This window comes from Takifugu flavidus, chromosome 6 (genome assembly GCF_003711565.1).
Source record: "Takifugu flavidus isolate HTHZ2018 chromosome 6, ASM371156v2, whole genome shotgun sequence".
NCBI lineage: Eukaryota > Metazoa > Chordata > Actinopteri > Tetraodontiformes > Tetraodontidae > Takifugu > Takifugu flavidus.
The window spans coordinates 15,563,953-15,591,445 of NC_079525.1; the positions used below are offsets into that span (position 1 = coordinate 15,563,953).

Sequence of the window (27,493 nt, forward strand, 5' to 3'; positions counted from 1 at the left end):
AATGAAACAGCAATGGCGTTGGTACCTTAGTCTGGAGGGGGACTGGGCTAAGAAGTGGATGGTTCTGGTAGTAGGGGGAGGTGATAGGAAATCTTCAGACCATTGCCAAGGTACCCTTGTGCAAGGTATCAAACTTGCAAATTTTCACATAGGCCCCTACAATGAGCTGGAGACTCTTGCAGGGGTGTATCCTACCTTTGCCCATATGCTGGGATGGCTCCAGGCTCCCTGTGACCCTGAAAGGGACAACGTGGTCAGGAATGAAAAACTTACCAAAAAATCCATTCTTGCCACTTTCTGTATTTTCAATACATCATTGTAGCTGTAGCAATTTGAAAGTTTGTGATCAATCTGATTTATCCTATCGATTGCGTACATAGTAAGCAGTCCCAGAGTCCCATCATATCCCTCTATAATCCTCGTGAGCTGGAGACAAAGATCAGTCCTGGGTCATTAATGTTGAACCTTTTGTACTGTCAACAGAATAACTAGACTCACTAGGAAGCCTCTTATGGAACTTCAGTAATGCAAGATCCAGAAGTCTGAGGCCTGGTGGAGACAGCAGACTGAAACATTGTACCACAGAGAGCAAAACAAACAGAAGATTTTAGCTAATAAGGGACTTTAGTGTTGATGCAAAGGCTTTTGGTTGTTGCAGCATGCTAATCACAAAAACCTGTTTGGATGGCAAATGTGGTGCCTAATTAGCTTTGGAAATCTAGTGTGCAGTGAGCCTGAGGGTGAATCAGAGAATCAGTGTCCTGCTCCAGCTCACCCTCTTATGTAAGACAGAAGCTGCTTCCTGCTCCTCTCAGCTACATAAATGATGGCGGGCTTCTGTTACTATACTGTCTGTTTGAGTGCACAGTGGTCCATTTACACCTGTTAGTCCACTACCTGTAGCCTTCAGAGAGAACGCGCTCTTCTCCAGTACACAACTCTTTCTACACCTCTGTCACACTCTTGTCCTCCCATTATCTCTTTTTTCTCTCAGGATGTTCTTTCAAGTTCCCCTGTCCCCTTTCAAGCCTTCATTTCTCACAATAAAATTTTCTTGGCAGCATGTGGGACACTTCTTGCCAGGTAAATGATATCACTTTTAAGAGTGATATCTTCTTAACCGCTTTATCCCTTTGGGGGTCATGGGGAGGGTGAAGGAAGGGTCTACCCCTGGATGAGTTGCCAGTTCATCACAAGGCCCACAGAGCACCCGGGGTTCAGTACCTTGCTCAAGGGTACCTCAGCAGTGCTCTGAAGGTGTGTGTGTGTGTGTGCCTGTTTGTAAACCAAATAGAAGAGTCTGATAAAGTCTGATAAAATGTTCCTCAAAAATGCTGCATGGCTCTCTGATGGATAGAAATAAATCAGAACTTTAGCCATTTTATACATGTGCTTGTGATTTTATTTTCTTTCCTAACAAATATACTTGCAGTACAACTCTAGACTGTGTATTGGTCTGACATTCAGCAAAAAGGTCAACTCCTTGCTGCATTACACGTGATAAGGAACCAGACACATCCCATAGCTGTACAGGAATAAAACATTGAGATTAGATGTCCCGCCAGACAAAATGAAGATGAACCTGAATTCATCTAGCTTTAACTTATTCCAAAATAGGATTGTCATTCATTGTATGCAAAGTGCATGGGTGAAGAAATGTGAAAAATAACTGAAGGATACAACAGTAAAAACAGAGTACGTTCGCCATCTAGTGGACAAAATAAATATTAGTGTTCAAATTACTGAAAGCTTAAATGGGAAAATTAGATCCAAGCATTCATTCCACATTTTGGGAAGGGGCCTGGGCACTGTGTCAGGCCTTTATATAAAAGAGCTTATGAAATGGCACATTTTAAGAGGACATGGACATAACATAGCCAAATGATACAATTTTCTAAAGAGTGTCTTTTGAGAGGCCAAGACGACAACCGGGATAACTCTACAGGTTCTCTACAGTGAAGCAGGGTGGCGTTGATGGCAGCTGTGTGGCGACAACACCCATAAGGCAGCTGATCTTCAGCTGCTAATGAGGACATGTTTATACACCTTGGCTGTGTCGTGATTCGTCCTTAATCCTCTGCTGAGCATTGGTGTCCCTGCGTAGGTTCTGTGTCCAGGTGGGCGCGCTGGATTAAGGTGCTGTGTGTGCACGCCCCCTCCTGGTAAACTGCTGCAACGGCTTTCAGCTAGTGGGGATGGATGTTTTCAGGCTACATCAAATTACAAAGCTTTCCTCGTGGTAGGCCTCTGTTTGACGTGCCTTACCTCGTGTTTTTTTGTTTACTTTTCTTCTTATTACCTTGTTAATCCAGCAAGGAAGTAGCGCCTCTCCCTTTCACATTTAAACATCATTAATGTAGTGAACAGTGGTTCAGTTGTGTTTAGCCCAGATCGTGACCCACTGGGTTTGGAGGAGGGATGTTATTACAGCTTATGGTTATTATTATTATTTATGCATATTTGTATGATTTATCTGAGTTTGTAGCCGATTTATACCTGGATATTTTGTTTGACCTCTGTTTGGTATTACTAGCATTATCAGTTTGTGAGTGCAGTGACCTCTGCAACAGCTAGTTGGCAGAGTTTCCTTTTACCTACCTGACCCCCGAGGGTTAGTGTAAAGGCTATCTTTTAGTTGAAAAGAACCAAATTATTAATCACAGGGCCCTGCTACGAACTGGCACCGCATCCAGGGGTCTACCCTGCCTTCGTCCAAATGTGCACCCTCAAAAGGGAAAAAACAGTCAAGACAAAACAAACAGAATTATGGAATTGATTTTTTTAACATTTAAAATAAAAGATAGTTTTATTAAGTAAGAAATAAAATTTGTCAAATTAACTTGCATCATGCCTCCATTCACTTTTTGTATTCACCGGTGTTCTGAAAACCTTAAGAGAAGGTAAAAGAAATGTAGAGTCTGGAGTAGAAGTGCCAGTGCTAGGGTGGTGTCGAGGACACTGCGTAGGTTTCCGCAGACCTCTCACTGATTCTGCTACATCAACCCAACGTTATAAACGGTTACAAGCCTCGCTACAACAAACAAAACATGTCAACATCAATAATAAAGTGGGCTGATACATCCGTCAATCAATCTTTATTGATATAGCATCTGTTACAATCAGAATTGTCTCTAGACCCTCTCCAGAATCCCAGGGCCTGACCCCCAACAAGCAACAGTGGCAGGAAAAACTCCCCTTTAACAGGCAGAAACCTGGAGCAGGACGAGGCTGATGATTTACATTTCGATGTAACTTTAAATGTTCGTGTAGCAAGCGTTTATGTTGTAGGCAAGAACAAAAGGAAATTCGTCCTTTTGTGCAGCGTAATAGGTGTGGGCGGGGCTTGATGTATGACGTGTATGACACAGCAGGTTAGGGTGTCCAGCCCCGCCCCCCCGCAGGCCGCAGCAGTGAGAACTTGACAGGAGCGACTGCTGTAGATATAAATACTCATAACTCTAAACCCTGTTGAGGTAAGAACACACCGGATTCCGAGCTATATTTCCAAGCATACCTAAAGCATAACAGGTGTCGTTTTAGTGCACGGTCGCATTAAAATCCTGCATTAAATGTGTTCCAATTTTTGTATGACTACCAATTCTTGCATTAGCTTAGTACTTAGCATTTGCTTAGATCGATTTTGGAAACCCGATCGTTATAATCTCGATCATAAAATTTCAGCATACCTTACTTATACTGTTGAGTAATTAATTGTTTGGTAAGCTAGACATAAAAACATATGTAAAGCTTGGTTAAATAGCCATCATTACGTTGTCCACTGTCAGCTCAGGAAGCTAGCCCAACTCCAGTGAGGGTTGCTAAGGTTTCCTTGCAACCACCGTGTTGTGTTAAAGTTAAGACATTTGGCGATTCTGCTCTTCCAATACCAGCATGTAATTTAAGAGCCCTAATTAGCCGTTCGTAAATGTTAGTCGGCATTCTGACCTGTTTAACTTGTGCTGCCTGTTAAAAGATGGTCAATAGTTTTACGTTAGATAGTAGACGGATATTGGCTGTGGATAAAATGTAAAGTTAAGTAAACTTTACAGCAAACTTTACAGCAAAAACACACAGAGAGATAAAACAGCTGGAACCGATTGGAAGCTGGAAGCTGTTGAGTTAAAACCCAAAACCAAATGGTGTGTATCATGCAGGATCACGAGCACGAGGATCCACCACTAATTTTGAGTCAGTTGACCACTTCACCGAGAAGCTATTGAGCTAAAATACTAATATTTGTCATAAAAATGTATTTGAAATATCAAAGTGTTCAAATGCATTTTGGTCTATGTTGAAGAAGCTTAGGCTCAGTCTTGTATTTATGTATTCATTAAACCTCTGTGTGTCTTTCCTCAGACATGTCTCAGATGGAGAAAAAAGCAGGGCTGCTGAGGAGAACATCTTCCTCTAAGAAGCCCTTGAAGGAGAAGGTTGTACTGATGTATGATGACATTTTTTCGGTGAGTATTATAAAGACAGATGTTCTTAGAAAGAGAAATTAAAGTTGACAAATGTGCTTCCTTTACTGTAGAAGGAAGATCCAGCTAAAAACAACCCTCGCTTTTGGGATGAGTTGTTTCTTATGAAGGTGAGCGAAGAATACTTTTATACTGTGAAGACGGATCTATTTGACTACAACCTTTGGCAATGGTTATGTACTATATTCTGAAAAAAAATCTTTTCTTTAAATAATAAGCATTTGTGCATCATGTTTTAGGTCAATTTAGAGTACCTGGAATCCAAATTGGAGTGTTTAGATGGAGACGAGGTTCAACAGATCCAGGACAACATAAACTCCCTGTTTCACCACTGTGTTCAGGCTATGGAGGAAGAGCACCAGATTAAAGTGGTCAATGCATTGCAGGTATACGCTTCAGTTATCTTTACACTGGATACTTATAATAGAGATTCAAATAATACTTTGTGATCACTGATAGATGGATATGTCGGCAGTGCCAACAAGGTTCCTCCTTAAAGTTGGAGGAACACGGCCAAATTAAATCCTGTCCATTCATTTCATTTTTCATGATCAACTGAAGTGCTGAACTCCAGCAGCCGGACCCGTCCACAGACCCATTTCGTTTGTGATTCTCTCCTCTGTGTCCAACATTAGCTCTACCTCTTTCCACAGATTTATAAACCATTTGTACTCTTTGCTCCCTAATACGACCCACAGCATTTCTCCTTTCTGGAATAACCCCACACGGTCTATATTTCCACCCTGTCACACAAAGGTTCTCGGACACCAGACGACAAACGTTCACTTGGTGTGTTGAGAACTTACAAACCACGGCTGCGTTCAGGACAGATGATGCATCGTTGTTTAGACTGGTTAGAAGAGAACTGGCTGCAGGCACCAGGAGGCCCAAAGTCACAACCACCCAGAACATCCAGGAAATTCTACCAGTGACCTGATGCCGCCTGATCATTGGTCCAAGCAACCTTCATTCAACTGGACAGCAAGAACTCCTCCATCCTGGGGTTCACCTCCACCTTAACTGCCACCAGCCCACAGACCCTGCACAGAAACTCTCAATGCAGACATCTCTCTCCACTGCATATCAGAGGAGCAGCCATGGACGGGGTCGCCAGCTCCGGGAATCTGAGTGTATAACTGTGTGCCTCTACTTCCTAGGGAGGCTTGGCGTACCAGAGCAGAGAGCTCAGTCATGAGGATCTGCTAAGCTGTGCAGTGGAGAGCATCCTCAGCACCCACAGGACTGGCACAGCAGCTGCTCTGCAGCAGTGATTATTGCTCTGCAACACAGGATTACACTATAGATGGTGTTTGGACTGCACAGTAGAGGGTGAAGAGCAGCCCACCCACTATAGATGGTGAAGAGCAGCCCACCCACTATAGATGGTGTTTGGGCTACACAGTAGATGGTGAAGAGCAGCCCACCCACTATAGATGGTGAAGAGCAGCCCACCCACTATAGATGGTGAAGAGCAGCCAACCCATTTAGATGGTGAAGAGCAGCCCACCCACTATAGATGGTGAAGAGCAGCCAACCCATTATAGATGGTGAAGAGCAGCCCACCCACTATAGATGGTGAAGAGCAGCCCACCCACTATAGATGGTGTTTGGGCTACACAGTAGATGGTGAAGAGCAGCCCGCCCACTATAGATGGTGTTTGGGCTACACAGTAGATGGTGAAGAGCAGCCCACCACTATAGATGGTGAAGAGCAGCCCGCCACTATAGATGGTGTTTGGGCTACACAGTAGATGGTGAAGAGCAGCCCACCCACTATAGATGGTGAAGAGCAGCCCGCCCACTATAGATGGTGTTTGGGCTACACAGTAGATGGTGAAGAGCAGCCCCCCACTATAGATGGTGAAGAGCAGCCCGCCCACTATAGATGGTGAAGAGCAGCCCACCCACTATAGATGGTGAAGAGCAGCTCTCCCACTATAGATGGTGTTTGGGCTACACAGTAGATGTGTGAAGAGCAGCTCTCCCACTATAGATGGTGAAGAGCAGCCCGCCCACTATAGATGGTGTTTGGGCTACACAGTAGATGGTGAAGAGCAGCCCCCCACTATAGATGGTGAAGAGCAGCCCACCCACTATAGATGTGTGAAGAGCAGCCCGCCCACTATAGATGGTGAAGAGCAGCCCGCCCACTATAGATGGTGAAGAGCAGCCCGCCCACTATAGATGGTGAAGAGCAGCCCGCCCCTATAGATGGTGAAGAGCAGCCCGCCCACTACCGACGCCACTGCCATTAGTTGAATCTAATCTAATCTAATCTAATCTCCATAATCAGTGCAGGAAGATGGCTCTTCATCATGAGTGACTCCTCCCCACACACAATCTCTGCGCCTGTGCGCTCAGGCAGGTGACTGGAGCATGACGAGCTGCCTGAGGTGCAAGTTCTGTCAGGAAGGTGCTCTGTGAAACCCACCATTTAGAATGTGTACCTGAGTGCTAAATTTGTACCATCTCATGTTGTGATCAAACCTGGGAGTGAGAAGAAATGTGTGTGTTCTTGTGAAATCGCCTTTAGCCTCCTGCCTGCATTGTTCTGCTTTTATTTACAGACTCTATGTGCACTTTTTCGGGGGGTTCACCAGAAGAACAAGTCTGCATCTGGTTTTGACATCATCAACATGCTGATGGGGTTTGACAAAGCAGAGCAAAGAATGAAGGTGTGAAGAACTCGTGATTTTCTCTTCCTCCTCATGCCCTCATCATCATCATTGCGCTTCTTTTTCTGTGGTCAGGAGCTAATCGAGAGACTCGACAGCCTTTTGTGTGGAGACGGCTCGGAGAGCCTCAAGAGTCTTTGCCTCAAACTCCTGCTGTGTCTTGTGACGGTGAGATTAAATATGTGGCTTTACAGAATTATGACATCAGTTTTTGTGTTCAATTTTCTTGTCTTGGATGCATCTTATTATGAAATGTCAAGTTTAATTATTCCTGTTTTTGCATTTCTTCAGCTTGAAATAGATTAACTGGTCTTAAACTGCCTTTAACATGTTAATAATCTACACTACTCTTTATAATTCTTATATCCCACTAACAAATATTAGATTTTTTTTGTTTGTCTTTTTTGCAAGAAGCGTGTTCTTTAATCTGATTCATCTTCGGTCAGTTTGGAAAGGGCAATCATTTCCTTCTCCAGATAACAGTCCATATTGGGAACAATGCCCTCACACAGATGTTCTGCTCCTCACATATCAATAGATGATGGACAGAGGTTTTTCACACTGTTGCAGAGATTATGATTAGATTAACCTTTAACCTTTGCCGTGTTTCTGGCAGGACTAATAATTCTACTGGACAGGAGGGAAACTGCTCTACCTAGATAGGGTTAGGGTTAGATCTAGCAGATATATCCTGTTCAAAGCTGGAATAAAATCACATCATTGACTGTCACTGTAAAATAAATTCTTTTTTCTTTTCTTAATAACATGGCATATACAACTCACTATTGCCTATTGTAAAGGCTTTGTTTCGTTTCCTTTAAATGTTTGTAACTGGTTTATGATTAAAAAAAAAAAAGGTCAAGGAAGCCCAGTTGATCTATTTGAAGCCAAAGAGAATATTTAATGACATTCCTTTTCACTGCCTTTCCTTCTTTTTTTCTTTAATCACCACATTTTGTGGGAAAATTTTGCAGGTTACTGACAATATTAGTCAGAACACCATTTTGGAATACGTAATGATCAACAGCATATTTGAAGCCATTCTTCAGGCAAGTAATATGCAAAAGATTAATCTAATTACGGTGCTGTTTGATTTGGTACATTTCTTCACCAGCATGTTCATCTCCGTTCTCTCCTCTCGACCTCAGATCCTGTCAGATGTGTCCAGTAGAGGCCAGCATGGTTACGATGCCGTTGTCCTTCTGGCTTTGTTGGTCAACTACCGAAAATATGAGGTGTGTGCATATGAGAACATGACATTAAGCTGGTTCTATGGATTTATGATTAGTGCAGGGGGCAGGAAAAACCTTGGCAAACTTGCCGATATTTCTAATTTACAGTTGATTAACATTTTTTTTCATGAAGAAAGCTTAATGAGTGTGAAAGTTTTATTATTATGCAATTTGCCCCGTTTGTTTCTTGAGGTACGGTGGTAATCAAAGGTTTGGGACCCCCGGTCTAAATTTCTGGGCCTGTGTTTACAAAGGATCCCAAGAATAAAAGTAACTCTTACTGACATAACCCTAATAATAATAAGGAAGGACCTTATCATCCATATAAATAATACCCCACTATGTCTGAAATGCATTCAGTTTCCTATTCTTATTGTGTCCAACCCTAGGTTGGCTAGACTTTGTGATTTTGGGGTGTTAGGGGATGGGTTTATAGTTAACTAGTTAATGCAGAAAGCTCCGTGCAACCAAGTCAGGCTTTTACTGGAGCCTGACATGAGCACATGCTTGAGTAATTGGAAAGTAGATGAAAATGGCATTATTGCAGGTACAAGAGTCCTGCTGTGCGTTAGCCGGTGACATCATCACCACTGTTAGTTAGGGTTAGGGTTAGGGTTAGGGTTAGGGTTACAAGAGTCCTGCTGTGCGTTAGCCGGTGACATCATCACCACTGTTAGTTAGGGTTAGGGTTACAAGAGTCCTGCTGTGCATTAGCCGGTGACATCATCACCACTGTTGGTTAGGGTTAGGGTTAGGGTTAGGGTTACAAGAGTCCTGCTGTGCATTAGCCGGTGACATCATCACCACTGTTGGTTAGGGTTAGGGTTACAAGAGTCCTGCTGTGCATTAGCCGGTGACATCATCACCACTGTTGGTTAGGGTTAGGGTTAGGGTTAGGGTTACAAGAGTCCTGCTGTGCATTAGCCGGTGACATCATCACCACTGTTGGTTAGGGTTAGGGTTAGGGTTAGGGTTAGGGTTAGGGTTAGGGTTAGGGTTACAAGAGTCCTGCTGTGCATTAGCCGGTGACATCATCACCACTGTTGGTTAGGGTTGGGGTTAGGGTTACAAGAGTCCTGCTGTGCATTAGCCGGTGACATCATCACCACTGTTGGTTAGGGTTAGGGTTAGGGTTAGGGTTACAAGAGTCCTGCTGTGCATTAGCCGGTGACATCATCACCACTGTTGGTTAGGGTTAGGGTTAGGGTTAGGGTTAGGGTTACAAGAGTCCTGCTGTGCATTAGCCGGTGACATCATCACCACTGTTGGTTAGGGTTAGGGTTAGGGTTAGGGTTACAAGAGTCCTGCTGTGCATTAGCCGGTGACATCATCACCACTGTTGGTTAGGGTTAGGGTTAGGGTTAGGGTTACAAGAGTCCTGCTGTGCATTAGCCGGTGACATCATCACCACTGTTGGTTAGGCACTGGGAGAATACGGAGGCAGCTGACGGGGTGAGTGACAGTTGGGATGTACAGAGAGTGGACAGGGGGCACAGGAAGAGGGTTAGGAGCTATAGCAGCTGTGGCTCCCCACACATGCAAGTAGTGACCAATCGTGCCATGCTCAAGGAAAACATTGTGTAACCATTTTGCACGGTGCCCTCACCGCTCTCCTGCTTACTATGGTATGGCTACCGTTCCCATGAAGACGGAGACCTCACAGTCTTCGTTCATGCTCTGCACATGCTACTTGGGCACAGTTCTGATTTCACTCTTCAGAGGCTCAAGTCTCAACAAGTGCCCAAGAACGTCTGCATCACCTGGAGGGGAGCTAGCATTATGGGCCTAGATCAGTTCTCTGCCCTGAGTTGTACTGTGTAGTTCCTCTGAACATTTGTCCAAAACTGAACAGGAAGATGACCGATTTCCCACTAAACAGGAGAAGTCTGTCGGGAGATAGGAAATGGTTTTCAGGTCCCCATTTCTTTAGTTCACAGTGTGATTAAGAAATGACAGTTGAGAGGAACAGTGGAGGTCAAGATCAGGTCTTGTATTCACAAAGACTCTGAGTCCACTTGCAGAACTCCTAATTGAGCCTAAAAATTCCTAGTGAGGAGTCTTAGCTTAAGGGTGATACAGGAAGTTTTTGGGAGCAACCGTGAGCAAGGAGTAGACAGAACTTTCTATAATTGTGAAGACTTGTGGTTGACCCTCTGCTAAGTATGACACGGTCTTTTTTGAATGGTTTGGACTTTATTTGACCTGTTGAGTTATTTTTCCCTAGTCCGTGAATCCATACATTGTGAAGCTCTCCATTGTTGATGATGAGCCCACGCTGGATGTGAGTATGCTGACAGATTCATGTCTAATAGTGATCTTTCTCCTCACATGAAAGATTTGACGCTGGATTTCCCCCCCACAGGGAATGGGTATGGTGGTTCATCAAGCCTTGACAGAATACAACCGGTGGGCTTTGAACTTTAAAAGATTTGTATTTATTTTCTTTTGGAATGATGTGTGCAGAGGCTGCTGGTGCCGTTATCTGATTTTGAAATGTCTATTTCTGTTCTCTTTGAAAATACATGCTTTAAGACATAGAGATTTATACCTAATTTACATTAATACACAGTCATTTTTGACTAAGACAGATGTGCCTTTAATAATAAATAGAAAGAAAGAAATTAATTTCCTTCCACTTTTCTTCTCTCCCACTACCTTTTCATCTGTTTTAACTATAGACAGTACAAAGAAAAAGAGGAAGAGAACCAGGGCGGCTTCTTCTCTACCCTTTCTAGTATGGTAGGACATTCATTTGTAATACAATCATCATTTTTATATCTTTTCCTTGAGGGTAGTTAAATGTTCTTATACTGTATCTCCACCTGTGGACTCGAGCTCCTGGCTAACCCTTTTTCTGCCCACAGGTCGGCAGCATGTTCATAGCAGACGCTGATGAGAAACTGTCTGTACAGTAAGTGTTTTATGGACACAGAGCCAGAGGACTTGGGGCTGGTCGGCCTCATCTCAGGGGTGCTGAAGGATCATGAGCAAAAGGATTTTAAAAGGATTGTGTTTTTATTTCCCCTGAAGGACCAATGAAGCCATTCTGCTGGCTCTCTATGAGGCAGTGCACCTTAACCGAAACTTCATCACTGTATTAGCACAGGTAAAAGAAACGAGTCCTATGTAGAACTGAACTGTGTTGAGCTTTGCTCCCACACCCTGAGCCCTCTTTATTGCTCTGCTGGTAGTTATAAATGACTCAGTCTCAGGTCAAGTTCTTACAAAATATTTTTTAATTTCTTAAAGATATGAGTTTGAGCTCCACGAAGAAGGAACATTATGAATGGATTTGAACATCAGCTGACTAAAACCTTGACAGAGATGATAATATACAACATTTTTATGGTATCTTTTGTTGGCTTTCTTTGTGTTTTCCACTGAATGTGGGAACAGTGACCACAGCAGCTGCTGCGTTCCTCAGCGCTGGGAAAAAGACGAGTGTTTTTGGAATAAACGAGTAGCCCTGCCGAATTAATAATGTAATTAATAATGATTAGGTGGGCCACATCAACAGCCTATACACATGTACTGCTGGCTGTCCTCTGTATACCCTAACCCTAACATAACCCTAACCCTCTGTATACCCTAACCCTAACCCTCTGTATACCCTAACCCTCTGTATACCCTAACCCTAACCCTCTGTATACCCTAACCCTAACCCTCTGTATACCCTAACCCTAACTGCAACACGGTGAGCAACTGTTATCATTCTTAACTATATTTGCTCTTTCAACAGAGCCACCCTGAAATTGACATTGCAACTGGATCTGTCACCCCCACCCCAACCACCCCTACAACACCGCTGGGGACAACACCACCCTCCTTAGACAGTACATAATGCATTTTATTTATTACTGCATTTTGGTTTTTTGAGTGGACTGATGGTAAAATAGAAAGAAGTGTTGGTTTTGAATCAGTCAGGAAGGTCTTTGAAACTTGTCCTCTAGCATCAAAGATGAGGCGAGCTAGTTAGCGCTTCCTTAAACATGCAGTATAACAATCTTTTGGTAGGGAGGTAGGTCGGTAAAGGGATTCTGAAGCTGTAGACATTTAAATATTTAACAGTTTACAACGCTTATCTAACAGAAAGAGAAGGGTTTATGCAACTTCATCATAACAGTCAGATTATTACACCATCCTTCTTGCTTATTACAAAGTACTACTTTATCACTTGTGGATACAAATAAAGTACTTATTACCAGGTTTGAACTCATTCCAAACTAAATTAGTGTGCTTGCCGTATCTGATGGAGATGGTAAAAGGTGCATGTTTCTATCTCTGACTGCATTAAAACTTCCATCCTCCCCCAAACATCGATGAATGTACAGTTGTGTCACATCATGGTCGTTTCAGTACATATTTTCAACGTATTCCCAGACTTGCTTAAAATTGAAAATTCCTCAGCTTTGCACCCTTAAACTGTAATGATGACATTGCTGTGGAGTACAGTTTGAGGTACAAGAGCATTCGGCCAGTCTGCTATTGACTGCCAGGCTTTTTCCCTCTTCCTTTTAATTGCACTGGTGCTGCCAGTTTTTTATCTTTTATTTCTTAATATTGAAGAAGCAACTGTTGTCCAACAGACATGAAGAAAGTCATGTGTCTGTTGACATGTTACATCAGTGGTTGGTCTTCTTAAGAATGAATGCCCAATCATCCACGCCTGGCTTGACGAAGCAAGTCTTTTCATCCCAGTTTGGCCAATGTGCAACCGATGAATCCAAGACGGCACCGATGAGGGTTTCCTGTAACTTGACAGATAAGCAGCTGACTGGGAGAGAATCTCTAGCTGTGACTTTGTGAATATCCGGCTCCAGTGTTGTTGAATCCATGTGTATATGCATCTGGAAGGCGTAGTCTAATAACACTGATTAATTGCAGGTTCAACTGTGACCTTTTCTAAACAGCACTTTATATTAACCCTAACCCTGTCTGTTGCTCAGTGATGAATAATCCAGAGCTGCCTCTGGATCCCAACATGCAAACTTGCAATCTTCTCATTACCTTCCTCAAATACGCCTCGATCGTAATGCAGGATACTAAAGGTAAACAGAGATCCCATTTTCCACCTCGGCTTCATTCCGACTCATTTTCATTATTCACACACTGTGTTCTTTTGTAGATGAGCATCGACTCAACAGTGCCAGACTGTGCCTGATTATCCTCACCTGCATCGCTGAGGTAGGTCACAGCTGCAGCATCTTCAGCCTTAGGTTAGAGTTAGGGTTAACTCTAACTCTAACCCTAGTTAGGGTTAACCCTAACTGCCTGATTATCCTCACCTGCATCGCTGAGGTAGGTCACAGCTGCAGCATCTTCAGCCTTAGGTTAGAGTTAGGGTTAACTCTAACTCTAACCCTAGTTAGGGTTAACCCTAACTGCCTGATTATCCTCACCTGCATCGCTGAGGTAGGTCACAGCTCCAGCATCTTCAGCCTTAGGTTAGAGTTAGGGTTAGGGTTAACCCTAACTCTAATCCTAGTTAGGGTTAACCCTAACTGTGCCTGATTTTCCTCACCTGCATCGCTGAGGTAGGTCACAGCTGCAACATCTTCAGCCTTAGGTTAGAGTTAGGGTTAACTCTAACTCTAACCCTAGTTAGGGTTAACCCTAAGCCTAAGCCTAGTTAGGGTTAACCCTAACCCTAAGCCTAGTTAAGGTTAACTCTAACTCTAACCCTAGTTAGGGTTAACCCTAAGCCTGGTTAGGTTTAACCCTAAACCTAGTTAGGGTTAACCCTAACTGTGCCTGATTATCCTCACCTGTATCGCTGAGGTAGGTCACAGCTGCAGCATCTTCAGCCTTAAGTTAGGGTTAACTCTAACTCTAACCCTAGTTAGGGTTAAGCCTAAGCCTAGTTAAGGTTAACCCTAAGCCTAGTTAAGGTTAACCCTAAGCCTGGTTAGGGTTAACCCTAAGCCTAACCCTAGTTAGGGTTAACCCTAACCCTAAGCCTAGTTAAGGTGAACCCTACGCCTAGTTAGGGTTAACCCTACGCCTGGTTAGGGTTAACCCTAAGCCTAGTTAGGGTTAACCCTAACCCTAAGCCTCGTCTGTGTGATAGGACCAGTACGCCGATGCCTTTCTCCATGATGACAACATGAATTTCAGAGTCAACCTCCACAGAATGGTAAGTTTAAGCTGTGATTGGTAATCAGTACACATGTATTTTTAATTGATTCTACACATATAGTTTGACAATAATGGTACACATTTGCATCATTACACATGTGCTCCAAGTAATTATTCAATGAAAAGTTCTGTTTATGAAGTGATAATCAGTTCTCAGGTAACTGAACATTCGTCTTATTGTCTTTTTCAGCCCATGAGACACAGAAAGAAAGTTGTGGACAAAAGCATTCCTTCCCGGCCGCTGGTGTGTGCCATTTTAGGTACGAGTACAATTAAAGTTAACTGTCCGTATTGGGAGGTTTTTTGAGGATGCCTACATTGTTCCATCGAAGTGCAGAGATTGTAGGTTTGAAATATGACACCAGATCTCGTCTTGCCTTCTCTCATGGCGACACTATTGCGTTTATTCCTAATTTCATTTAATGGAAAAACATTTAGTATTTAGTACTTGGATTGAAAATCAACCTGTGAGCTTGTCTTCATGCTTTTATTGTTTAGCCATTTATTGCTTTTGTCTGCATCCATTATGTTTGAACTGAAGCCTTTTTATATTTAATGCATTTAACAGCTCTTGTCACTCTTATTTTTTCTAGATCTGATGGTGGAGTTTATTGTCACTCATATGATGAAGGATTTTCCCATGGATTTGTACTTGTAAGGATACTCACAACATGCAATCTAGAGTGTCTTGTAACGTCATTTCATCACCAGATCCATCCTTTTTCTCTGCAGGCGCTGTGTGCAGATCATCCATAAACTTTTATGCTACCAGAAAAAGTGCAGAATCAGGCTACATTACACATGGAGAGAGCTCTGGTCAGGTAATAATGGGCAGTTATAAGGAAAGGGAAAAAGGGAAGACAATTACTCCCAAAAATGAATGATGTCAAGGGTCTTAAGTGGTAAAAATGGTTAAATCCAGTCCAGGTTAGGGTTAGGGTTAGACTTGGATCATGAAATGGCATTTTGAAATCCCTTATAAATCTCTTATAAATTTGACATCATGATTTCATTCTACAAATTGACTTCACAGCATTTTCCAAAATAATGTGAAAACACTGTTGTTTGCGTTACTTCCCCTGAAAAGCCAGTAAATGAGAACTGCATCCACCAAAGTCCTTTCCTAACCCTAACCCTAGTCCTTTCCTAACCCTAACCCTAGTCCTAACCCTAGTCCTTTCCTAACCCTAACCCTAACCCTAGTCCTAACCCTAGTCCTTTCCTAACCCTAACCCTAACCCTAGTCCTAACCCTAGTCCTTTCCTAACCCTAACCCTAGTCCTAACCCTAGTCCTTTCCTAACCCTAACCCTAACCCTAGTCCTAACCCTAGTCCTTTCCTAACCCTAACCCTAACCCTAGTCCTAACCCTAGTCCTTTCCTAACCCTAACCCTAAGCCTAACTCTAACCCTGACCCTAACCTTTCAAGTCTTTGGTTCTATTGTTTTGCCTCAGTGATAGTTTAGTAGATGGGGGGGTCACGCAGAGATATGTCTTCACAACAGGCATGAAGCCACCCTAATGTGTGGATACGTGTCCTCCTGTTTCAGCTCTCATCAACCTGCTGAAGTTTCTGCTGTCGAATGAGACCTCTCTACTTGCCAAACACAACATCTTCCATCTGGCCCTTTTGGTAGGAAACACACTGTTGTGAAACATGCAGGCAGGGTCACAGTCACAGGATCGCATCCCCTCCTGTGGTGAGCTTTGTTACGAATGACTGTCTCCTCATGCAGGTTGTGAATCTGTTCAACATGTTCATCACATATGGGGACACGTTCCTACCGACCTCCAACAGCTATGATGAGCTCTACTATGAAATTGTACGAATGCATCAGGTCTTCGACAACCTCTACTGTATGGGTAGGTCTAGCCCTAACCCTAACCCTAACCCAACCTCTACTGTATGGGTAGGTCTAGCCCTAACCCTAACCCAACCTCTACTGTATGGGTAGGTCTAGCCCTAACCCTAACCCAACCTCTACTGTATGGGTAGGTCTAGCCCTAACCCTAACCCAACCTCTACTGTATGGGTAGGTCTAGCCCTAACCCTAACCCAACCTCTACTGTATGGGTAGGTCTAGCCCTAACCCTAACCCTAACCCTAACCCAACCTCTACTGTATGGGTAGGTCTAGCCCTAACCCTAACCTTAACCCTAACCCAACCTCTACTGTATGGGTAGGTCTAGCCCTAACCCTAACCCTAACCCAACCTCTACTGTATGGGTAGGTCTAGCCCTAACCCTAACCCTAACCCAACCTCTACTGTATGGGTAGGTCTAGCCCTAACCCTAACCCTAACCCAACCTCTACTGTATGGTAGGTCTAGCCCTAACCCTAACCCTAACCCTAACCCAACCTCTACTGTATGGGTAGGTCTAGCCCTAACCCTAACCCTAACCCAACCTCTACTGTATGGGTAGGTCTAGCCCTAACCCTAACCCTAACCTTAACCCTAACCCAACCTCTACTGTATGGGTAGGTCTAGCCCTAACCCTAACCCTAACCCTAACCCAACCTCTACTGTATGGGTAGGTCTAGCCCTAACCCTAACCCTAACCCTAACCCTAACCCTCTACTGTATGGGTAGGTCTAGCCCTAACCCTAACCCAACCTCTACTGTATGGGTAGGTCTGTTTCACAGTACGCAAAACTATTTTGGTCCAAATCATGATCATTCATATTATATGTAATGTATTTATTTAGCTAATATCTTAATTGTCTAAAATTAAAGGAGGCCTTTAAAACCGTTGCAAATTAAAGCTTTTGTTTCCTAAAATAATGTTCTTATTAATTTCACTGACATTTACCCTCTTCCAAATGTGTTTGGCATCAGTATTTTTTCCTTGATGAATCTTTATGTACATTAAATGAAACATTAAATGGCAGAAGTATTAGTATTAGTGGGTTAGTGTTAGTAACTAGTATTACCTGTGACAGAATGAATGACATCCTTCACTTGTCACTAATGCTGAGTTAAAAACAGCAGAAGATTCTTTGGGTTTCAGAAGTCAGTGAAGAAGTTTTTGATGAAATATGTGAATTAGTCTTATTGTCAGAAAGAAACATCTTATTAGTTTTGTCTGTTGTTTCCACTCTCCAGTTCTCAGAGTATCAACCAACACCGGCCATTGGAAGGAAGCAGCCAGCAAAGTCACGCACGCCCTGGTCAATGTTCGGTAAATGGACACACAAGCACACAACCTGGTCAATGTTCGGTAAATAGACACACAAGCACACAAAAGGTTGGAGGAAGCTAACCCTACAGAGCTAACCCTAACCCTACAGAGCTAACCCTATGGAGCTAACCCTACAGAGCTAACCCTACAGAGCGAACCCTGCGGAGCTAACCCTACAGAGCTAACCCTAACCCTACAGAGCTAACCCTACAGAGCTAACCCTACGGACCTAACCCTACGGAGCTAACCCTACAGAGCTAGCCCTACAGAGCTAGCCTACGGAGCTAACCCTACGGAGCTAACCCTAACCCTACAGAGCTAACCCTACAGAGCTAACCCTACAGAGCTAGCCCTACGGAGCTAGCCCTACGGAGCTAACCCTACGGAGCTAACCCTACAGAGCTAGCCCTACAGAGCTAACCCTACGGAGCTAACCCTACGGAGCTAACCCTAACCCTACACGTTGCTTCAGGCCTGTAGAAACATTCAGTGTTCAAGATGGACAACATTTTAAATGTGAAGTATATATTATAGTTATACTTATGTTTGCTGGAGAGCTCCTCAAAGGGCAACCTGATAAATCCTTGTATTATTTTAGTTACAGATGCTCGAATTTCTTCGAGGTTTTGTTATTTTGGGTCAATTATCGACATGTTTTAAAGTTTTATTTGATGTCATAATAGGTTAAAATGACAGTTGGGGTTTAGGGCTGAACCGTAGGCTGGGCCTGAGGACATACGCTGTTTCTTTGATGCAGCATGGATGAACCAACCATTTTTATGTCTTTCATATCAAAACAGATTTTGGATGGTCGTGGTTCTAAATGATATGGCAGATTTGGGGCTACAGGATTGTAGGCTGCTTCTGAGGGGTTTTACAAGTGGATTTATTTAAATTTTTGTATATTTCAGAGCCATTATCAACCATTTCAATCCCAAGATTGAGTCATACGCTGCTGTAAATCATATTTCCCAGCTGTCTGAGGAACAGGTAGGCACAATGTTTTAGTCTTGCATTAACCCTAACCCTAACCTTAACCTAACCCTTAAAAGTTAGAAGGCTCCTGTTAATTAAAGAATATTCTGCATCATCCCAACCTCAAGGGAAGAGGTTTGGTTTACTTTGTGGATGTAGTAAATGACACATAGATCAATTTAGGATGATATTAAGGTTGGAAATGCCTCAAATATATATCTAATTTACTGGCTGTACTTCAGGAGGGTGTAAAGCCAGTTAACCACCAACCTTTTTACATGTACATGATATATATGTGACAGACACCATAAAATACAAACAAGTTTGATAACATGCTCTTCTTCATAAAAAATGACTGAATCTCTTCAAAGTGATACATTTATATGCTCTTCAAAAAATAGTGAACATATTCCACAGAATAGTCCAAGTCAGTTGCATTGCTGGGAATATCATCCAGTCGCCTTCACATATGGGAAATGGAGGAGAGGCTTTTGTCTGTGGTGTCCCGAGGTGTGAACAATAAGACTGGTGGAGGAGCAACAACCTAATGAAAAGGAACTCAGATGGAAGGAGCGTGCCAGTAATGTACTGGGTGTCCTGTTCTGGGCACCTGTTCTGTAGTGGGCTGTGAAACAGCCTTAACGGGCCTCCAGCACTGTCAGGTGTCGGGAGCTCGGAGGAGAGAGCAGAAGGCTGGGAGCATTTTTGGAGCATGCATGTTTCTAACCCTAACCCAATATTAGACAAGGTACCTTGTAGTTCCAGTTTTCAGAACATTTAGGTCGGATTGAGTGGAGGTAGCTCAGATTTTGGGGGGGCTGGTCGAAGAATCCAAGGGTTCTCGGTTCAAGTCCTAGTGTGGACAAAACGTGGTAGAGGAAGGTGTGAGAGCATCCTCAGAGCACTGCCACGGTGCCCTTTAGCAAGGGACCAAACCCTGCCTACTTATCCAGGGGTGAACCTGGCCTTCGCCCATGCAGTATGACCCCCCCAAAAGGAATAAAGCGGTCAAGAAGGCGAGATGAAACCGGATAGATCAGATTGTGGCAGTTGAAGCTTTTACGGGAACAAAATACAAGTTCCATCTTGTCTCCAACTAGGAGTTGCCGACGCAAACGGATGGTTTAATATCGTCTTCCTCCAACTGCCGAGTATGAAACCTGAAGCTCCGCTGGGCCCCAATGATGGAGTAAGGTGGCGCTAAATGAAGTTAGAGCGCCTCTGATTTCTCTTTCTCCCATGTAGATGTTCTTTTCACCCTCCTTCGATTGTTCTTAGTCATTCTGCAACTGCAAAGAAGAACCCAAACACACATGAGGTTCGATTTCATTTTATGAAAGAGATGGTGAGCCTGTAATGTGCAGAGATGTTGTGACTATTTTATTGGTGTCAAATGGGAATAAAACAACTTGTGGCAGGACGAGGAACGACTCGGACAGAGCAGATGGTTTTGGACGTCTTCATATATACTAAATACTAAATGGCGTGTCGAACAAGGGCTAACCACGCCCATCACCCCATGCATCACCTGGGTGTGAGATACACCTCCATGTGTCTGCCAAAAACTGAGCTTTTTCCATACCATATTGGGAGACTCGGCTCTAGATAGAGGCGCTATGGAGGCGTGATGGTAACAGTTTTGGATTTGGAGGTGTGCCTGTTTCTATCGTGCTTCTAGAAAGAACTCACTGTGCCTCATTCTGAGCGTAAATGCTGCGGAGGTTCATTATTAAACGATGAAAATGATCTGTGGAGACAGCCTTACGTTCTTATCCTGGCCCAAAACCAGTGTGTGAATGTTCTCTTTAAAGCATATGAAGTTCTGAGCAGAAACAGGACAGCAGATTGGATGATCCCTCTTCTGGTCTCATCCTCTCAGGTGTTGGAGGTGGTTCGGTCCAATTATGACACGCTGACACTCAAACTGCAGGACGGCTTGGACCAGTTTGAAAGATATTCGGAACAGCCCAAAGAGGTGGCATTCTTCAAGGAGCTGGTGAGAGATGATGATGTTCGGTGGCTCAAAAGCCTCTACGCTCTTTTTCAGTTTTCCATTAGTTTTAAACATCCACTTATTGTTGAAATAAATCCACATTTGTGAGTTATGTGGTGCTAGAAATTCTTTACATTGGATGTCATTCACTTGTTATAAAGCAGTAAAAACCATCAACATGTTAAAAATGTTCATTAACAGATACTCGGGTCTGCTGCTAATCATGATTGGTTGTTGACTTTTTATTAAAGATATTTAAATACATATTTATGTAAAGGAAACTGAGATGTAGTGGTAGTCACATGTCAATTTTGTTATTACTAACCCAGAACATATTATTAATGAAACCCTTCAGTCCATAACATTCAAACCTTTCATAGTATATAAATATAAAATCATTTTTAATCTCACTCAGTTTTATCAGATCTTATTTAAATACATAAAGATATTACTGATGTGCCTTGGGTGAAAATTGGCATTTTTACTGACATCCAACATATGGATGGGCTCTAGCTCTCAATTTCCAATACAGGTACAGATCCGAGGGGGTGATCAACCTACACCCCCCCAGCCTCTTGTCCAAGATTGTTTTTTTTCATTATAATATCAGCCTGATTAGTGAAAGATGCCCAACAGTTCACTCTCTCTCTCTCTCTGTATGTCTCTCTATCCCATTTTTATTCTTTCCCTCTCTCTCCAGGTTCGCTCCATCAGTCTCAACGTGAGGAAGAACGTGTCTCTGAACACACTAAGTCAGGACGTCCTTTTGAAAGAGTTCTCTTCCATCTCCTGAGACACACACTGGACATCCTTTTGTTTTAGACATTTATCCACTGGTCGACCTTCCCTTCTCACACACTAACGGGCTGAATGCAGCTTTATATCTGAAAAGCCCCCCCCCCACACACACACACACACGTACGTATGTGTGAATACTTCTACTGGTTATGATGTGAGTGGCTTCAGTGGTCTAAATAATCAGTCTGGTTTCTTAAGAATTTGTATCTCTAGTCATTATTTCAGGTATAAAACTACTATATACCCTGTCTAACAAAATAAATTCCAATGAGCTTTGAGTATTTTTGAGTTTATAGTGAGCTAGAACATTAACTTTGTAATTGTGGAAGGTCTTATTAGTTTCCATTTGTTTTGTACTTTCAACATTTTGAGCAATAATAAATTTCTAAAAGCTCTGAAGTGACTAACATTCACATTACACACAGCAATTGTGGTTACCTAAGAATGATGTCTGCTGATGCTACTCTGGTGTCACTGGGGCCTCATTAGACCAGTACCTCCATTGAGCAGGAGATCCTGAATTCGCGCACACTCGAACGTAATGTTTTTTTTAACGTAATATTTAGAAAGGTCTAATGTTCATGTGTGAGTGTCTGTGTGTGAGTGAGTGTGAGAATGAGTGAGTTTGTAAGTAACTGAGTTCCTAAAGCACACATGCGCACACGCGCGCACTTACGCGCACACGCGCGCACATAAGCGCACATGCGCGCATAGTTGCACGTAATGTTTTTTAACGTAATATTTAGAAAGGTCTAATGTGCATGTGTGTGTGTCTGTGTGTGAGTGAGTGTGAGAATGAGTGAGAGAGGGTTAGGGTTAGGGTTGGAGTTAGGGTTGGAGTTAGGGTTAGGGTTAAGGTTAGTATTAGGGTTAGGGTTAGAGTTAGGGTTAGGGTTGGAGTTAGGGTTGGAGTTAGGGTTGGAGTTAGGGTTAGGGTTAAGGTTAGGGTTAGGGTTGGAGTTAGGGTGGAGTTAGGGTTAGGGTTGGAGTTAGGGTTGGAGTTAGAGTTAGGGTTAGGGTTATGTGCATGTGTGTGTGTCTGTTAGGGTTAGGGTTAGCATTAGCATCAAGATTAGCATTAGGGTTGGAGTTAGGGTTAGCATTAGCATAAGGGTTAGCACTAGGGTTAGCATTAGGGTTAGGGTTAGAGTTGCAGTTAGCATTAGGGTTAGAGTTGCAGTTAGGGTTAGCATTAGGGTTGGGGTTAGTATTAGGGTTAGGGTAAATCAATGGACAGTGTAGAGGGACTCGCCTCCTGAAGGAGTCAGTGAAGGCCACCTCAGGAGCCTTTTCTGGGCCCCCCAGTCAGGCTGGAGAACCTTCAAACAGCCCAAAATGAGCTGGATCTTTGCTGCCATCTCACCCTGCTGCACCTCAGTGCTCCCCCTGAGCTGAGGGGCAGCTGGGAGAAGGTTCCCTGAGCCTCCCTGCTGAAGTAACCAGGAGGTTAGGGTTAGGGTTAGGGTTGGAGTTAGGGTTAGGGTTAGGGTTGGAGTTAGGGTTAGGGTTAGGGTTGGAGTTAGGGTTAGGGTTAGGGTTGGAGTTAGGGTTAGGGTTAGGGTTAGAGTTAGGGGTTAGGGGGTTAGGGTTATGTGCATGTGTGTGTGTCTGTGTGTGAGTGAGTGTGAGAATGAGTGAGAGAGTGTGAGATTGAGTATGTAAGTAAATGAGTTCCTAAAGCACACACGCGCACACACGCGCACACGTGCGCACTTACGCGCACATAAGCGCACATTCGCGCACACTCGAACATAATGTTTTTTTAACGTAATATTTAGAAAGGTCTAATGTTCATGTGTGAGTGTCTGTGTGTGAGTGAGTGTGAGAATGGGTGAGTTGTAAGTAACTGAGTTCCTAAGCGCACACGCGCGCACTTACGCGCACACGCGCGCACTTACGCGCGCACTTACGCGCACATAAGCGCACTTACGCGCACATAAGCGCACATGCGCGCATAGTTGCACGTAATGTTTTTTAACGTAATATTTAGAAAGGTCTAATGTGCATGTGTGGTGTCTGTGTATGAGTGAGTGAGAGAATGAGTGAGAGAGGGTTAGGGTTAGGGTTGGAGTTAGGGTTAGCATTAGGGTTAGGGTTGGAGTTAGGGTTAGGGTTAGGGTTAGGGTTGGAGTTAGGGTTAGGGTTAGGGTTGGGTTAGGATTAGGGTTAGCATTAGGTTCGTATTAGGGTTAGGTTGGAGTTAGGGTTAGGGTTAGGTTTGGAGTTAGGGTTAGCATCAAGGTTAGCATTAGGGTTAGCATTAGCATTAGGGTTGGAGTTAGGGTTAGAGTTAGCATTAGCATCAAGGTTAGCATTAGGGTTAGCATTAGGGTTGGAGTTAGGGTTAGCATTAGCATCAAGGTTAGCATTAGCATAAGGGTTAGCATTAGGGTTGGGGTTCGGGTTGGAGTTACGGTTGGAGTTAGGGTTAGGGTTAGAGTTGCAGTTAGGGTTAGGGTAGGGTTAGGGTTAGTAGTAGGGTTAGGGTAAATCAATGGACAGTGTAGAGGGACTCGCCTCCTGAAGGAGTCAGTGAAGGCCACCTCAGGAGCCTTTTCTGGGCCCCCCAGTCAGGCTGGAGAACCTTCAAACAGCCCAAAATGAGCTGGATCTTTGCTGCCATCTCACCCTGCTGCACCTCAGTGCTCCCCCTGAGCTGAGGGGCAGCTGGGAGAAGGTTCCCTGAGCCTCCCTGCTGAAGTAACCAGGAGGGTTAGGGTTAGGGTTAGGGTTGGAGTTAGGGTTAGGGTTAGGGTTGGAGTTAGGGTTAGGGTTAGGGTTGGAGTTAGGGTTAGGGTTAGGGTTGGAGTTAGGGTTAGGGTTATGTGCATGTGTGTGTGTCTGTGTGTGAGTGAGTGTGAGAATGAGTGAGAGAGTGTGAGATTGAGTAAGTATGTAAGTAAATGAGTTCCTAAAGCACACACGCGCACACACGCGCACACGTGCGCACTTACGCGCACATAAGCGCACATTCGCGCACACTCGAACGTAATGTTTTTTTTAACGTAATATTTAGAAAGGTCTAATGTTCATGTATGAGTGTCTGTGTGTGTGAGTGAGTGTGAGAATGGGTGAGTTTGTAAGTAACTGAGTTCCTAAAGCACACACGCGCACATAAGCGCACACGCGCGCACTTACGCGCACACGCGCGCACTTACGCGCACATAAGCGCACTTACGCGCACACGCGCGCACATAAGCGCACATACGCGCACATAAGCGCACTTACGCGCACATAAGCGCACATGCGCGCATAGTTGCACGTAATGTTTTTAACGTAATATTTAGAAAGGTCTAATGTGCATGTGTGTGTGTCTCTGTGTGAGTGAGTGTGTGAGGAGAATGAGTGAGAGAGGGTTGGGTTAGGGTGGAGTTAGGGTTGGAGTTAGAGTTAGGGTTAGGGTTGGAGTTAGGGTTGGAGTTAGAGTTAGGGTTAGGGTTAGGGTTAGGGTTGGAGTTAGGGTTAGGGTTAGGGTTAGGGTTAGGGTTATGTGCATGTGTGTGTGTGTCTGTGTGTGAGTGAGTGTGAGAATGAGTGAGAGAGTGTGAGATTGAGTAAGTAAATAAGTAAATGAGTTCCTAAAGCACACACGCGCACACACGCGCACACGTGCGCACTTACGCGCACATAAGCGCACATTCGCGCACACTCGAACGTAATGTTTTTTTTAACGTAATATTTAGAAAGGTCTAATGTTCATGTATGAGTGTCTGTGTGTGAGTGAGTGTGAGAATGAGTGAGTTTGTAAGTAACTGAGTTCCTAAAGCACACACGCGCACATAAGCGCACATGCGCGCACTTACGCGCACGCGCGCGCACATAAGCGCACTTACGCGCGCACGCGCGCACATAAGCGCACATAAGCGCACATTCGCGCACACTCGAACGTAATGTTTTTTTTAACGTAATATTTAGAAAGGTCTAATGTTCATGTATGAGTGTCTGTGTGTGAGTGAGTGTGAGAATGAGTGAGTTGTAAGTAACTGAGTTCCTAAAAAGCACACACGCGCACATAAGCGCACTTACGCGCACACGCGCGCACGACGCGCACATAAGCGCACTTACGCGCACGCGCGCGCACATAAGCGCACTTACGCGCACATGCGCGCATAGTTGCACGTAATGTTTTTTAACGTAATATTTAGAAAGGTCTAATGTGCATGTGTGTGTGTCTGTGTGTGAGTGAGTGAGAGAATGAGTGAGAGGGTTGGGTTAGGGTTGGAGTTAGGGTTGGAGTTAGAGTTAGGGTTAGGGTTGGAGTTAGGGTTGGAGTTAGAGTTAGGGTTAGGGTAGGTTTGGAGTTAGGGTTAGGGTTAGGGTTGGAGTTAGGGTTGGAGTTAGGGTTAGCATTAGGGTTAGTATTAGGGTTAGAGGGTTAGGGTTAGGGTTAGGGTTAGGTTTGGAGTTAGGTTAGGGTTAGCATCAAGGTTAGCATTAGCATTAGGGTTAGCATTAGGTTGGAGTTAGCATTAGCATCAAGGTTAGCATTAGCATTAGGGTTAGCATTAGGGTTGGAGTTAGGGTTAGCATTAGCATCAAGGTTAGCACTAGGTTAGCATTAGGGTTAGGGTTAGAGTTGCAGTTAGCATTAGGGTTAGGGTTAGAGTTGCAGTTAGGGTTAGCATTAGGGGGGGGTTAGTATTAGGGTTAGGGTAAATCAATGGACAGTGTAGAGGGACTCGCCTCCTGAAGGAGTCAGTGAAGGCCACCTCAGGAGCCTTTCTGGGCCCCCCAGTCAGGCTGGAGAACCTTCAAACAGCCCAAAATGAGCTGGATCTTTGCTGCCATCTCACCCTGCTGCCACCTCAGTGCTCCCCCTGAGCTGAGGGGCAGCTGGGAGAAGGTTCCCTGAGCCTCCCTGCTGAAGTAACCAGGAGGGTTAGGGTTAGGGTTAGGGTTGGAGTTAGGGTTAGGGTTGGAGTTAGGGTTAGGGTTAGGGTTGGAGTTAGGGTTAGGGTTAGGGTTGGAGTTAGGGTTAGGGTTAGGGTTGGAGTTAGGGTTAGGGTTATGTGCATGTGTGTGTGTCTGTGTGTGAGTGAGTGTGAGAATGAGTGAGAGAGTGTGAGATTGAGTAAGTATGTAAGTAAATGAGTTCCTAAAGCACACACACGCACACACGCGCACACGTGCGCACTTACGCGCACATAAGCGCACATTCGCGCCACACTCGAACGTAATGTTTTTTTTAACGTAATATTTAGAAAGGTCTAATGTTCATGTATGAGTGTCTGTGTGTGAGTGAGTGTGAGAATGGGTGAGTTTGTAAGTAACTGAGTTCCTAAAGCACACACGCGCACATAAGCGCACATGCGCGCACTTACGCGCACATAAGCGCACTTACGCGCACACGCGCGCACATAAGCGCACTTACGCGCACTTACGCGCACATAAGCGCACATGCGCGCATAGTTGCACGTAATGTTTTTTTTAACGTAATATTTAGAAAGGTCTAATGTGCATGTGTGTGTGTCTGTGTGTGAGTGAGTGTGAGAATGAGTGAGAGAGGGTTGGGTTAGGGTTGGAGTTAGGGTTGGAGTTAGAGTTAGGGTTAGGGTTGGAGTTAGGGTTGGAGTTAGAGTTAGGTTAGGGTTAGGGTTAGGGTTGGAGTTAGGGTTAGGGTTAGGGTTGGAGTTAGGGTTAGGGTTAGGGTTAGGGTTATGTGCATGTGTGTGTGTCTGTGTGTGAGTGAGTGTGAGAATGAGTGAGAGAGTGTGAGATTGAGTAAGTAAATAAGTAAATGAGTTCCTAAAGCACACACGCGCACACACGCGCACACGTGCGCACTTACGCGCACATAAGCGCACATTCGCGCACACTCGAACGTAATGTTTTTTAACGTAATATTTAGAAAGGTCTAATGTTCATGTATGAGTGTCTGTGTGTGAGTGAGTGTGAGAATGAGTGAGTTTGTAAGTAACTGAGTTCCTAAAGCACACACGCGCACATAAGCGCACATGCGCGCACTTACGCGCACGCGCGCGCACATAAGCGCACTTACGCGCGCACGCGCGCACATAAGCGCACATA

At 44.1% G+C, this 27,493-nt stretch overlaps 1 protein-coding gene across 5 annotated transcripts; it reads left to right on the plus strand.

Moving 5' to 3' along the window:
• The first annotated feature begins 3,320 nt into the window (after positions 1 to 3,320).
• On the plus strand, positions 3,321 to 21,865 carry armh3 (armadillo like helical domain containing 3). Of its 5 annotated transcripts, none has more exons than XR_008950978.1 (26): positions 3,321 to 3,473; positions 4,357 to 4,460; positions 4,532 to 4,588; positions 4,718 to 4,864; positions 7,046 to 7,153; positions 7,229 to 7,321; positions 8,128 to 8,202; positions 8,302 to 8,388; positions 10,610 to 10,666; positions 10,748 to 10,791; positions 11,064 to 11,124; positions 11,250 to 11,296; positions 11,416 to 11,491; positions 12,125 to 12,218; positions 13,332 to 13,433; positions 13,511 to 13,569; positions 14,453 to 14,518; positions 14,711 to 14,780; positions 15,114 to 15,174; positions 15,253 to 15,341; positions 16,071 to 16,153; positions 16,257 to 16,383; positions 17,625 to 17,739; positions 18,612 to 18,690; positions 20,555 to 20,671; positions 21,369 to 21,494. XR_008950978.1 is itself a non-coding variant. In XM_057035661.1 (26 exons), the coding sequence occupies exons 2-26, from the start codon at positions 4,359 to 4,361 to the stop codon at positions 21,459 to 21,461; spliced, it is 2,070 nt and encodes a 689-aa protein (XP_056891641.1). In that variant the 5' UTR covers positions 3,321 to 3,473; positions 4,357 to 4,358; the 3' UTR covers positions 21,462 to 21,865. The 5 variants fall into 5 exon arrangements, 4 of the variants coding, with proteins under 4 accessions (XP_056891641.1, XP_056891643.1, XP_056891645.1 ...); XM_057035661.1 differs by having other exon boundaries at positions 17,625 to 17,700; positions 21,369 to 21,865; XM_057035663.1 differs by lacking the exon at positions 21,369 to 21,494 and adding an exon at positions 19,776 to 19,864 and having other exon boundaries at positions 17,625 to 17,700.
• The last annotated feature ends 5,628 nt before the right edge of the window (positions 21,866 to 27,493 follow it).